Genomic DNA, 14437 nt, shown 5'->3' with positions numbered 1-14437 from the left:
CATGCTTATTGGGCTGATCACATGGACTACTCTCTATCTAACACCTTCATTTCCCTGAATTCTTTGTTCTTCCTCTAGGAAAAAAAATCAAACCAGGCTTGCCTTCCATGGTGCTTCTTCCCGGTCACTAAACTCTGCCATCAAGTAGATTCCAGCCAGAGTGACTGCCTGGCGAACAGCATAGCTGCCCCCACAGGGTTCTAAGACTGTGACTCTTTACTGGGTCAAGCCCTATCATTACTGAGACACAGGATCTATTTACATATTATGATTGTGTCATATTAGTCTTTAGCCCCACTCTGCTGATGGACCCCATCACATTGGCACCAGGTTCACAGAGCTTTTGTGGCTGTTCAGTAATGCATTGAGTTCCCTTTAGAATCTGTTGACTCTTCTGTTCCCACCGCCATTTTCCCTTTCACCTCGCTCTTAACATCCCTCACGCATTTCTGTCGAGCTGATTCTGCCTCCTTGTGACCCTCCTAGAGGACAGTGGAGAGCAAGGCTGAGTGGGACAAGGTGGCTGCACCTTGCTCTGGGGGAGTGGGTGGTGGGTTTGTACTGCCGCCACATCACTTAGCAGAAAACTCCTCCTGAGTCCCCTTACCTAACACCCAGCTCTTTATTCTCTATAGCAAGTCATGCCTCTACCTCAAAAAAAAAAAAAAGTTATTTTTTGAGGCCTGGCTTGAGAAATCCCGCATACTTTTTCTTCCCACACTAGACTTTTCTCTGCGGGCACTTGCCTCCTCTCCCTCTCTCTGATCTCTGAAGACAGCCCTTTGCCACTCTGTGTTCAAGTTCGGTCCGCACTCCAGACCCTGCCCGCTGCTTCATTCAGAATCTTTTCTCGACATCCTTCACTCTTTCTTGTCTCTTCACACGAAAAAACACAGCACCCTTCCTTTGATCCTCCGTGTCTCGCTGGCCCCAGTGGCCTCTCTTCTCTCCTGCCCAGCGTTTTGAGTGCTCACTTTCTCAGTCCACTGCCCCCGGAGTCCCCGTCCCACTGTGTGTACTTGAACCTACACACCGGCCGCTGGGGCCGTGTCACCTCTCCTACCCCGGTCGTAGGACAGGGCAGAGCTGCCCCACAGGGTGCCGCGGCTGTCCATCTCTAGGGGTAGTCTTGTTGTGCTCCCTTGGAATGGCTGCTGGGTTTGAAGCACCAACCCAAACGCTTAGCAGCCTGCTGTGTAGCCCACGGTGCCAGCAGACCGCAATCCAGTGGAAGATCTTCCAGTCTTATTGTGTGTTTTTCTATTGATTTGGCAAGGAAACACTGTTCTCTTGACATCTGTGGCCAAGATTTGTTCTGGTTTTTTTTTTTTTAACCAGCTGTTCATTTTTATGCCTTTCATAAGGAGCTACTTAGGAGTGGGAGACACCTTCTGAACCCAGTACCCTTCTGAACCATCAGAGGACTGCCCAACAGACACTGTGGAAGCTTCCAAATTGTATGCAAGGAGGCACCATTTCTCCTATTTGCATTCAGTAGGCCCTTCTTGAAAAGTCAGGCATGATGGTTCAGTGACAGTACCATAAATCACGTAATAATTCCTCAGTTATTCACCTAACATCATATTGAATAAGTATATTTTAATGAGGATGAGCAAGCAACAGGCTGTCGGAATATACTGTTGTAGTGCTGCCCCGGGGTTATGAAGAGAACAGAAGCTGGCAGAAGAGGTCTTGGGGAAGAGCAGGTCAGAGGCGGTACCCAGAAGATTACCTGCTTATGTGCAGATTCCTGTGTTTGGGAGTACTTACTAGCATGGCATTTGGGGAATGCAATAAAGGATATCATTTTGTATTAATTGCTGTAGTGTTCTCTTTTTTAAAAAAGTCTTTTGATTTGAAAACACTAGGAATACCAAAAACCAAAAATTGAAAAACCAAACTCACTGGCATCCAATCGATGCCAACACGTGGAGACCCTATAGGGCTGGGTAGAACTGGCCCCCGTGGGTTTCCCAGACTGTAACTCTTGAGGGGAGTAGAAAGCCACTTCTCCTTTCCCAAGAAGTGGATGGTGGTTTCAAACCGCTGACCTTGCAGATACCAGCACCTAACCACTATACCACCAGGGTTCTGACAACACACTAGGAATCGCTATGAGTTAATCGGGTACATTGTAGACATTATTTAAATGACTTTTGGTTCTCTCTCTCTTGTCCTCTTAATATTACAAATTAGGATAACATCGTTCCTGATAATGACACGGGGGTCCTGGTCGTATAGTGATTATGCATTGGGCTGCTAAGCACAAAGTCAGCAGTTCCAAACCACCAGTGTGTCTATGGGGCAAGATGAGGCTTTCCACTCCTCTGAAGAGTCTTGGAAGCTCACGCGGGTGCTTCTGTGAGCCAGCATTGACTATGACAGTGACTGAGATTATCGAGACAGCTGTGCGTTCTTATTTTAAGCCTGCTGGACTTGGTTTCCTTAGTATTTGAATATGCATTTGGTCGAGCTTCTGAGTGCATCCTCATAGGTACAGCCTGGCTGTAGTTGGGTGGGTTTCCTGTTCCTTGCGTCAGATGTTGATGTCACGGCCTACATACCAGCTTTGTAAGTTGGTCTAGAACGGCATCTGTATTTTTATATGTTCTGGAACAGTTTAGGAAATAGTTCTTGAAAACTTGAGAAAATATGATAGTAAACCTGCCTGGGCCTGGAATTTTAAAGAAGGCGATTCTATGTGGCACTCACTGTCAGGTAAACATTGGTTGGCAACTGCCGGGTTCAAATCCTGCGCTGGAGAAAGATGAGGCTGTGTGCCCCAGAGAAGATTTGTAGCCTCAGACACTCCATGCAGGGGTACCGTGAGTGGCAGTGGACTCATTGACAAGGACTGGTTGCTTATTTTGTGACCACTTTCTTAACTTCGTCCGTGGTGGTTCTTCTGGCCAACTTAGCCCCTTGGATAATTTGGGTGCGTTTACACTTGCCTTGGTGTTTTCATTTGTTCATTACCCCTTTAACATTCACTAGTACTAATTGAGTCGCTGGCTTTTTAAACTTATTTCAGGCAGCCCTCCTCCCCCCTTTGGTGGATGACTAGCACGGGTTATCATTTCCTACAGTATCTCGGGGGGTTCTCTTAAATGCGCGAGGCCCAGAGGTACCTCAGAAGTCTCACATGGAGATTAAAACGTGCTCATTGTTATGGTAGGCTTATTTAACTGACTCAACTGAAGACGTGGCATGGTCTTCATTTAGAAGAGCATGTCTCAATGGTTCTGCTATTGGCTGTATTTGTAACATTACGTCACTGTAATATATTTAGTCTTCTTATTATAGCTCTAGCAGCTTCACAGTAAGAGTAAGGACACCGGTACTGCTGCATAATGGGGAAGTAGGAGTTGTGTTTTATTCAGAAGTATAAATAGTGCAGTCACATATGGTGATTTTTTTTCTTCAATCTGATGGTTAGCTCAGTAAATAGAGGTGCCTTTTGCAGTTCATTAGGATCTATTTCACACGTTTTACTTTGCGAGTTTCCATTATTCTCAGAGCTCAATCATTAAGGGCATTATATGTGAAATACACGTGAAGATAAATGCTAGTGCAAAAGATGCCGGCAGGAGAGAGATGCCTTTCTGCTCCCATCAACAGTTACAGTTTTGGAAACCCACAGGGGCGGTTCTCCTAGGTCCCTTAGGGTCACTGTGAGTTGGAATCGACTCGACTGGATGGCAGTGAGGTTTTGTTTGTTTGTTTTGGAGACCAGTCACAACAGCAGTAGGCTTTCGGTGGGAATGGCTTGACCCTTTGACAGTGAAGTGCCTGCTGAGATGTCTCAGGGTCGGAAAGGGCCTGAACTAAGAATGGGTCAGGCTGCACAGAGGGGGAGGGAGGCTAGATCACAGAGCATTGTGATGACCACCTCTGAGAATGTATACTTATCCCCAAATTAAAATAGTTGTTTAAGGTATCTAAACCATAGTTTTCATTTAAAGCCTCTACAGGAGAATCTCTCTCTCTCTCTCTCTCTCTCTCTCTCTCTCTCTCTCTCTCTCTCTCTCTCTCTCTCTCTCTCTCTCTCTCTCTCCCTCTCTCTCCCTCTCTCTCTCTCTCCAATTCTCCTAATTGTGCCTGGCAATATAGTAACATCACACAGCTGCTTCTGAAGCAAGTTTTAGCAGTTACATGGGCTGGTCTGCAATGCTATGAAGTATTTTATCTCAAGGCTCTTGCGGCCTTTGGGACTGGAGATACGAGGGAGGTTCCCCTCCCTTGGTGGGGCTTTCCACGAACGAACCCTTACTATGAACCTACTTTGTTTTTATAAAGGATTTGTTTTTAATTATCTTCTTTTCAAGAAAGTTCTTTTATTTTATTTTATTGGGGCCTCTTACACCTCTTATCACAATCCATACATATATCCATTTTGTCAAACACATCTGTACATATGTTGTCATCATCTTTTTCAAAACATTTTCTTTTTACTTGAGCCCCTTGTCTCAGCTCCTCATTTCTGTCCCTCTCTCTCCCATGTCCCCTTGAAAATTAAAAAAAAATTTTCCCCTTCCTATACCAACTGCTGTCTCATTTCATCCACTTTTCTGCTGTCCATCCCCCTGGGATGGGGGCCATACTTCGATCATTGTGATAGGTTCCCTCTTCCTTCCCCCGCCCCTAGTATTGCAGCTCTCCTTCTTGGTCCTGAGGGGTTTATCTGTTCTGGATTCCCTGTGTTGCGAGCTCTTGTCTCAACCAGTATGCGTGTTCTGGTGTAGCCAGCTTTGTAAGATAGAATTGGGGTCATGGTAGTGTGCAGTGGGAGGAGGAAGTGTGAAAGAACTCGAGGAAGGTTGTGTGCTTCATTGGTGCAACACTGCACTCTGACGGGCTCTTCTCTTCCTTGTGGCCCTTCTGGCAGGGGGTGTCCAGTTGACTACTCATGGGCTTTGATTCTCCACTCTGCCTTCCTTCTTATTCCCATTGATATACTTGTTTGTTTTGTTTCGGGTCTTTGATGCTTGGTACCTGATCCCATGGACAGCTTATGATCACACAGGTTGTTGTGCTTCTTCCATGTGGGCTCCGTTGCTTCTGAGCTAGATGGCCGCTTGTTTACCGTCAAGCCTTTAAGACCCCAGACGCTATATCTTTTGATAACCAGGAATCATCGGCTTTTTTCACCAAATTTGCTTATACACCCATTTTATTTTCAGCGGTCGTGTCGGGAAGGTGAGCGTCTCAGAATGCCATGTTAGTGGAACAAAGTGTTCTTGCATTGAGGGAGTGCTTGAGTGGAGCCCCAATGTCCATGTGCTGCCTTAATACTTTATAAATAAATGTATGTGCTTAGCTCTATCCCCCTGTCATTGTATATAACTGTTTACATATATACATGCCTATATTTAGACATCTCTAAATGCCCTTTGCCTCCCAGTTCTTTCCTCTATTTCCTTTTGCTTTCCTTGCATCCCACTGTCATGTTTGGCCTTCATTCGGGTTTTGCTAATTCCTTTCAGCTACATTGCCCTTGATCGAGCCTCCCACCCATTAACCCGCCAAGCATCCTAGGCCCTCCTCACCATGAATTTTAGACCAGAAAGTCCATTTCTTCAGGGCTCTAGGACTTTCGGGGTTTTTTTTGCTTGTTGGTTTCAGATTATGTAATACCAAGGCATTTACTTTGCTTATTTTTACTTTTGCATTGTTACACAAATCTTTTAATACATATTAGTCTGTATACAGAGTTGTTAAAGATGATTTTTTTCTGTTGGTGGTAGACTTTATTTTGCGAAAGTGACAGTATATCCACAGAATTGGATATTGTTGTTGGCCGGGCACTGCACTATGACAACATACTGGGTCTCTAGGAGTTGATCAGATTTCAGCAAAGAGTGCTATTATATTTCACTCTCCTCTAAGTCTTTCGTTATTAGCCTTCATCACTACACACAGTTCCTGCATTTCACAGGAGAAATCTGACAAGGTGCAAATTCTTACTAGTGACAGAACCAAAATAGATCCTTTCTTGTTAGCATCCCCTCCCCTAGCCTACTGCACTTTGATCCACTGGCCCTGGTGAAATGCAGGGAAGGTGTGGGGTCACTCCTGGGAAGGGTGAGGGGCGGGCTTTCCCTAGAGGGAAACTCCTCTGAGTGTATTTAGAAAGAAATGGGAAGAATTACGACTTAATCTTTAATACGAGAGCTTGTTACAGTTAGAACTACTACTTTGGATTTATAGACATTCTGGGACTATCCATGTGGGCATCTATTTTTACATGTAAACAACCGTGACAAAGCAGCTATTTCGTATGCAGTTTCGTTGCGAAGTTGTTGCGCCGTTGGGGTCAACCAGCCACCTGTCGAGCCCTGCGTGGCTCTTGCGGAACGTACGTGAGGCTCTGAAGTGAAAGTGAAAGGGAAAATAAAACGATCGTAGTTTCATTTAAAGGATGTGATTCAGCTCATGGTGACTTCATTTGTGAAAATATATTTGTGGCTCTCGAATAATTTCTAAACTGTTATGAGGGACAGGATCGGCTCTTCCGAGGCTTCTGCTGCAGGTGACAGTGAGATTCTCCATCTCATCCTCCCCACTCCCCCCATCCCCCATTGAGGCTTTAGAAGGTGTGATTGATGTTGTTGCCTGAAGAAGTTACCCTTTGCAAAAGCAAACGAATCCTTCCATTGCCGTCGGATTCATTTAGGCACACAGGACATCCTGTGAACGCTTTCTGAATCTTTATGGGATAGACATCTTTCTCCCTCTGAGCGGCTGGTGAGCTTGAATGGCTGACTTTTCAGTGAGTAGCCCAGCAGTTACCCACAGCACCACCAGGTGCTTTGTGAAAGGTGGGGGTGGGGTCTCCAGGTGCAGGTTTACAATCCAGCAGAAGAGGAGGAAACCGACATAGTTAGCCAAAAGCAGCATTTTTCATTTTTAGTCAGAAAGGATCAAAAGTAGAACCTGGTCACATATCTTTCTGAATTGTATATTTGTAGTATGTGTATACATATGTAATGGGTTGGAATGTAAAAGATTAATTTCTCTACTGAGTCATAGGGGAAATACTGATAAATAGTGCCCTATCAGCAAATTATCTTGCTTAGACCAATGAAGAGCATATACTAAAATACTGCTTTCTTGTGATTGGGGGAGTGTCTTTAAAACGGCTCATATTTTACCCAGAGAATTATAAAACAGGTTAAATATGAAGAGATATTTTTAAAAACATTACCTGGAGTAGAAGTTCTTTTCAATGGTTGTTATAAACTCTCTAGTTGATGATTGTATTTACCCATTGAGCTGGAGATCTGAATAAAAGCATTAAATGCATCTACTGAAGGTGCCTTTTTTTTCTTGATATCTTTTTTTAATCGTTTTATTAGGGGCTCATACAACTCTTATCACAATCCATACATCCATCAATTGTGTAAAGCACATTTGTACATTCATTACCCTCATCATTTTCAAAACATTTGCTCTCCACTTAAGCCCCTGGCCTCAGCTCCTCATTTTTAACCCTTCCTCCCTGCACCCCTCTCCCTCATGAACCCGTGATAATTTATAAATTATTATTTTGTCGTATCTTGCCCTGTCCGATGTCTCACTTCAACCACTTCTCTGTTGTCCATCCCGCAGGGAGGAGGACACATGTAGATCCTTGTAATGGGTTCCCCCTTTCCAACCCACCCTCCCTCTATCCTCCCAGTATCGCCACTCACACCCCTGGTCTTGAGGGGATCATCTGCCCTGGATTCCCTGTGTTTCCAGTTCCCATCTGTACCAGTGTACATCCTCTGCTCTATCCAGACTTGCAAGGGAGAATTCGGATCATGATAGGGGTGGGACATGATAGGGGGTAGGGGGGGAGGGGAGGAAGCATATAGGAACTAGAGAAAAGTTGTATTTTTCATCATTGCTACATCACACCCTGACTGGCTTGTCTCTTCCCCAAGACCCCTCTGCCAGGGGATGTCCAGTGGCCTACAAATGGGGTTTGGGTCTGTACTCCGCACTGCCCCCCTCATTCACTATGGTAACATTTTTTGTTCTTTGATGCCTGATAACTGATCCCTTTGACAACTCGTGATCGCACAGGCTGGTGTGCTTCTTCCATGTAGGCTTTGTTGCTTCTGAACTAGCTCAGAAGTAGGAAGCAGTTGGGGGAGAAAATCCTGACAGGATTCACATGTGAGGAATTGTTACCAGGAACCTTTGGCTTGCCATCCTTTTGTGTATAAAATAGCCCCTTGAGAAGCAGAAGGAGGACTCTTCTTACTTGCAAGAGCCAGGAGTGGACCTGAGACACCTGAGCAGTGAAGTCTTGGATCCAGAAATAGCTGTCCCATCAGAGGAGCAGCGGCACAGCCAGGAGCCATGGCATGGCGCAGCGTGGTTGGTGGAACCCCCAACCCACAGAGCAAGTAGAGCAGAGCGCTTTAGGCAGGAGGCTTGGGTAGTTAGGTGCTGCTGGGCGCTTGATTGGGGAAGTTGGACTTGCTGACTCACAGAAGTGGAGGTGAGTGCCTTCAGGCCTAGGTTTACTGGTTGGTTGTGCCTCTGGGCATCTAATTCAGGAGGCAGAGTTTGCTGACCCACGGAGCTTGAGCTGAATGTCTTTGGGCTGAGGTTTATAGCCTAGTGCATATGTGCCCCATTTGGGCAGCTAGTAGCACACCTGAAAGAACTTTGTAACATGTCCTCGTAACAACTGTCTCACGGACATTACAACTTGTTAACTTCCTTAATAAACCCTTTAATCATGAAGTTTGTCTGAGCCCTGTGTAACCATTACAATGGATATTAGAACCTAGAGAGGTAAAATAGAGAACATTAATAAGACTACGCAGAGATAACTATGAACCCGAGTTGATTTGATGGCAGTGGGGTTCTCCCTACTAAAAAGCTCAAACCTCGTGCCATCGAGTCAATTCCAACTCATAATATCCCCATATAAGTGTCTGAGGCTGAATCTTTACAGGGAACAGACAGCAGCCTCATCTCTCTCCTGAGGCACAGGAAAGCAACCAGTTGTACTGTTACTAGTCCAACTCTCACGCCGCCACACTACCAAGGCTCCTTCCATAGCAGGTAGTGTAAATCAGGCCAGCAGTGGATTCCAGGAGCCCTATAGAGACCCCTTTATAAAACCAGTTGTTATTTTATGTAACCTACACCCATCCTCCCTGTGGACTTTAAATCATCTCTAGGTCATTTACATTACCTAATACAATGTAAATACTATGTAAGTAGCACTTTTAGATCTCTCATAACTTTGGCCACCTAACTGTGTGCTTTTCTCACCCCTCAATGTTTTCAGGGTGGATAAGATGGGCCAGGTATAGTTCAAATGTATACATTGTTACTGTCAGTAGAAAGGGGTAGATTAATCGAAGTTTTAAAAACAACAAAGGTTTTTTGTGAGTAAAAATTATACTGCAGTCATTTGTATAAGTATTTATGTTAAAGTACAAACAGAAAGAGCTGTAACAGCCCCCAATAAAACGATTTATTTTTTAAAAAGTACAAACAGAAGGTAGCTAGTCACAATAAACTAAATACCAGCTGTTCTTTATATAAAAGTGTACTTCTTGACTTTGTTGCCTTGAGCCATAATGGATTCTATTAATAAGTTTTAATCTTCTCATGGCAGATTATGTGTATGTAAACTCGGTAAAGCACATATATTGTTGACCTTAAGTTTTAACACATGGTGGCACTGAAATGATGTCTGGTGTCGTTGAGCCCAGTCTGACTCACAGGGGCCGTATGTTCAGTATGTGCAATGTACATCCTCACGAGATAGAACCTCTAGTGCTTTGAGGATACTTTTTTTTTTTATATTTCACAAGGACTACATCCAGAGATGAGGTGATTTGTTTATTTACAGTGTGCATGCACTCTGCAATGTACTCTGTGTGTGACCCCTGTCGTTTTCTTTGGGACAGGCAGCAAGGAGGGCATTTCTCTGGGGGGATGCATTTACCAGGTTTAAAATGCAGGTGCCTGCGCTGGTTGCTGAGATGCGATGTCTACGATTTCAGAGCAGTAGCTCGTTTCCTTTGTGTTGCTGCGTTGACTCTGCTTGGTGTTGCAGGCTGGTGGGATCCGCATGCCATCGAGGAAAATCTGATGAGCAAGTTGCTAGCCCTCTGCATTTCTAGCTGGTGGGGACGAGGCAGGGAGACCAGAGATTGAGGGCCTGAGGGCTTCCCTTTCTGTGGCACACAGTGTGTCGATGGTGGTCACACCGTCTGTGAGCCGTCACGGTGCATGTAGCCCTGGGCACAGTTGATGGCCTATGTCAGAAGGCAAAGACTGACTACGATCTGCCTGCCTGAAGTAACAGTCTTGTTAAAATGGTTGTTTCTGATGTGTGTCCTTGTGGGATATCTGATTACTGGTGCTATGCTCACTTTCAATACAGAATTGCACCCTGGGAATTGTGTAACTTGTACCACTGTAACAAGCACTCAGATCAGCTTATATTAAGTTTGGAATTAATGACCATCACAGTCGTCAAATGGGTTCCGTTTACATTTTAAATTAAACTTAACCAAAGTAGAATGTGCGTGTGTTTACACAGTGCAACTGTGTGCCCAGATCTCCAGACTGTAGCCAGCACAGGAGTCTTGCTTGCCTCCTCAGCTGCTCCGGAGGGCACATTCAGGGCCTTGGAAGTTACAGCTTCTCTTACACCTGCACATTGCAACTCTGTGCATGTGTAGCAGTTCCGTCGTTATTATGTGCACCCGTTGCCCTGTTGACTGTGACTCATAGTGACCCGACGGGCAGACTAGAACGACCCCAGAGGGTTTCCAGTCTGCACATCTTTCTGGAAGCAGGTTGCTGCATTAGTCACCTTTGCAGTGGCTGGTGGGTTCAAACCACCAACCTCTTGATTATCAGCTGAGCCCCTTAACCACTCACTGAGCCACATACCATGAAGGCAGCGTTGCGCGTCCACATACTATAGATTGGTGTCATACTCCTCAACTGACCACTGTTTCCTTGGCTTTTCCCACCTCACTTTTCTCTCTCCCATGTTTGTCTGGTTTCCTATGCCATTTGCTTCGTTTCGTTGTGTCTAAGCCAGTGGGCATTTCTTTTAATGTCCCCAAACAATCCTTTTTGGGTATTTCATGTGTCTTCAGAAGGAAGATTTTCTTAAGAACTTGTGTTAGGTAACTAGATAATTTTTGGCGATTTAATGCATTAATTATTTGTATGAGGAGAATATTATTTGTTCTGTGATTAAGTCAAGGTTTAAGATATAAATATAATTTAAAGCTATATTTATTTACTAATGTACACACATTTGTTTCATAAATAACTAACTTGACAAAGATTTATTTTTATTATTTTTATTATTTTCAAATTCTGTTTATAATTATTCTTACTTGCTATAACTCCATTCTTATTTGTCTTTAGTGAATTGATTGACAAACTTTTCTCTTTTTCTCCTGTCCTTAGACAAAATTGAAGAAGCACAGAAAGAACTGAATGGGGCAGAAGTTTCAAAAAAAGGTAAATTAAAATCAGCTTCTATATAAGGATTAATTCTTGCAGAAAACTCTATATATGAGCCCAATTCATTGTAGCCTTACTAAGCCAATCCACGTAACCATATCTCAAAATTTAAAGCCTCTTTAAATGAATTGACATTTGAGCAGTTGTTGACTTTGGAAATCCTGTTTGTAAACCTGCCCGTTAACAAGGAAAGCACCTGGAAAAGAGTCTAAGTGGGTTTGGGGTCATTGTGTGTGTAATGTGGATGGGGTGGGGGAGGGGAGCAGGAGACAGTAGTTTTTCATAGTGATGAAAACCTGAAAATAATAAAAAGAACCTGAGCGTCAACTGATGGAAGAAAAGTTGAATGCATTGTACTGCCTTCTTCCTTTTGAATATTAAGTAGTTGTAAAATAAAGTTAACTCTATATTCATATACTGTTAATTAAGGAAATGAAATTACAATGTTGGTGAAGATAGGCCCTTTTCATTGTTGTTAAAACAAGTAACAAACCATACAGACACATGCTAAGTATACGGGGCTGGGAAAGTTTAAAAAGGTAAGTCGGACTCGACTCGATGGTGGCGAGTCTTGCTTTGGTATTGGCGGTGCTGGAGGGAGGAGCAGGTGAAGATGGTAAACATTTCCTCATGTCTTTAGCCTGTATGATGAGTTGCAGAGGATACAGATTTGTATGTATAATGAGAATTTTAAATAAAAGTAACTCTTTGTATTTCCAGGTGATGTTTATTGAGTGAGTAATTATTTCTAGGGAGCAAAGGCTTCTCGTGGATGGCATTCTGGCACTTTGTTCATGAGTAAAATTATTCTTTTAATGCTGCAGAAAACTACTTGAGGTTCTCTTCATAGTCTTTGTTTAATGACTCCTCATTTCTTTCTCAGTGCTCTGTCTTCTAATCACAACACGCTATTTTGGCAGAGTTACCTAGCCGAGTAGGATTCTGATGGAAAGCGTGCACACATACATGCATGCAGGAAGCCCTGGGTTATAAATGGCGCATTCCAAAGTGTGTCTCTAAGTGAAGGTTTTAAGTCAGGGCAGAGGCAGACAGCTCTTATTTAGCCTTTCTTTAGTGTAAGAAGGAGTCCGGGGTGGGGTCGGGGTCTGGGGCAGTGGCTAAAGCAGGGGTCCTCAAACTTTTTAAGCAGGGGGCCGGTTCACTGTCCCTCAGACCCATTGGAGGACCGGACTATAGTTTTGTTTTTTTTTAAACTATGAACGAATTCTTAAAAAAAATCATTTTATTAGGGGCTCATACAACTCTTTTTACAATCTGTACATACATCATTTGTGCCCAGCACACTTGTACATATTCTGCCATCATCTTTCTCAACACACCCACTCTCCACCTGAGCCCCTAGCATCAGCTCCTCGTTTTCTCTTCCCTCCCTGATCCCCCCCAGAACCCTTGATAATTTATAAATAATTATTATTTTATCATATCTTACACCATCCGACGTCTTCCTCACCTTGTTCTCCGCTGTCCGTCCTCCAGAGAGGAGGTTACATGTAGACATTGTCATCTGTTTCCCGTTTCTCCCTTACCCTCCCTCCACCTTCCCGATATCGCCACTCTCACCACTGATCCTGAGGGGCTCATCTGTCCTGGATTCCCTGTATTTCCAGTTCCTACCCATGCCAGTGTACATCTCCTGGTCCAGCCAGTTATGTAGGGTAGATTTGGGATCATGATAGTGGGGGAAGAAAGCATTCAAGAACTAGAGGAAAATTGTTATGTTTCATCATTGCTACACTACACTCTGACTGGTTCATCACCTCCCCACAACCCTTTTGCAAGGGGATGTCCAATTTCCCCCAGGTGGGCCTTGGGTCCCCACTCTGCACTCCCCCTCATTCACAATGCTATGATTTTTAAATTTTTTTTGCCTTTGATGTCTTGCCATCTCACAGGCTGGTGTGCATTTTCCATGTGGGCTTTGCTGTTTTTAAGTTAGATGGCCCCTTGTTTTTCTTCCAGCCTATGGGACCACAGATTCTATATATTTTGACAACTGGGCCACCATCTGCTTTCTTCACCGCACTTGCCCTTGCGCCCGCTTTGTCTTCAGCGTTCGCATTGGGGTAGGCTGGTGTACTTCTTCCTTGTGGACTTTGTTGTTTCTTAGTTAGATGGCCATCTGTTTGTCTTCAAGTCTTTAAGACTCCTGATGCTATATCATTTGATAGCCGGGCACCATCAGCTTTGTTCGCAACTTTTGCTTATGCGCCCACTTTGTCCTCAGCGATCTAGTCGGGACAGGCCAGTGTGCTTCTTTCATGTGGGTTTTGTTGTCTCTCAGCTAGATGGCTGCTTGTTTATCTTCAGGTCTTTAAGACTTCAGGTGCTATGTCTTTTGGTAGCTGGGCACTATATGAACAAATTCTTATGCACACTGCACATATCTTATTTTGAAGTAAAAAACAAAATGGCGCAAAAATGGTGGCCTGAATAAATATCTTCAGCGTACCCCATGTGGCCCGGGGGCCGTAGTTTGAGGACCCCTGGTAAAGTCATTGGCTGTCTACTCAAAGGTCAGGGGTTTGAATCAGCCACTCTGCAGGAGAGCGAGGTGGCAGTGTGCTTCCCTAAAGATTAAAAACCCAAGTGCCAAACTCACTGCCATCGCGTCAGTTCAGACTAATAGCTGCCATAATGTGGCCCTGGAGACGTTGGGGGGCAGTTCTCTTTTTCACAGTTGCTATCAGTCAGCACCACGGCAGAGTTTCAGATTTAATGTAAGGAAAAGCTCAAAGCCCTTTCAATGATACAGAAGCTGTGTGTGCAGTGAATAAAGGTTGATTGTGATGAAGAATTTGTGGCAAGTGGGGATTGGTTCAGTCCGGGACTTACTGTGTGTTTTTGAAACCTAGTTACATTACAGACAAGGGTTCCTTACGGGAAGTAGCTTACGAGGAAGTGATGCTTGCTTTCGAGT

The 14437-nt window shown here is 44.2% G+C and overlaps 1 protein-coding gene across 3 annotated transcripts in view; it reads left to right on the top strand.

Moving 5' to 3' along the window:
• HIVEP1 (HIVEP zinc finger 1) overlaps positions 1–14437 on the top strand; it is a 157910-nt gene that overhangs the window by 77812 nt on the left and 65661 nt on the right. For all 3 annotated transcript variants that reach the window (XM_075532481.1, XM_075532475.1, XM_075532484.1), the window contains exon 3: positions 11443–11496. In XM_075532481.1, coding sequence (XP_075388596.1) covers positions 11443–11496 — 54 coding nt within the window. The remainder of the gene's footprint in view (positions 1–11442; positions 11497–14437) is intronic.

The sequence above is a fragment of the Tenrec ecaudatus genome, chromosome 1, assembly GCF_050624435.1.
Source record: "Tenrec ecaudatus isolate mTenEca1 chromosome 1, mTenEca1.hap1, whole genome shotgun sequence".
In the NCBI taxonomy this organism is placed as follows: Eukaryota; Metazoa; Chordata; class Mammalia; order Afrosoricida; family Tenrecidae; genus Tenrec; species Tenrec ecaudatus.
The sequence above is the reverse complement of the archived record's forward strand: the minus strand, read 5'-3'. Positions and strand labels throughout refer to the sequence as shown.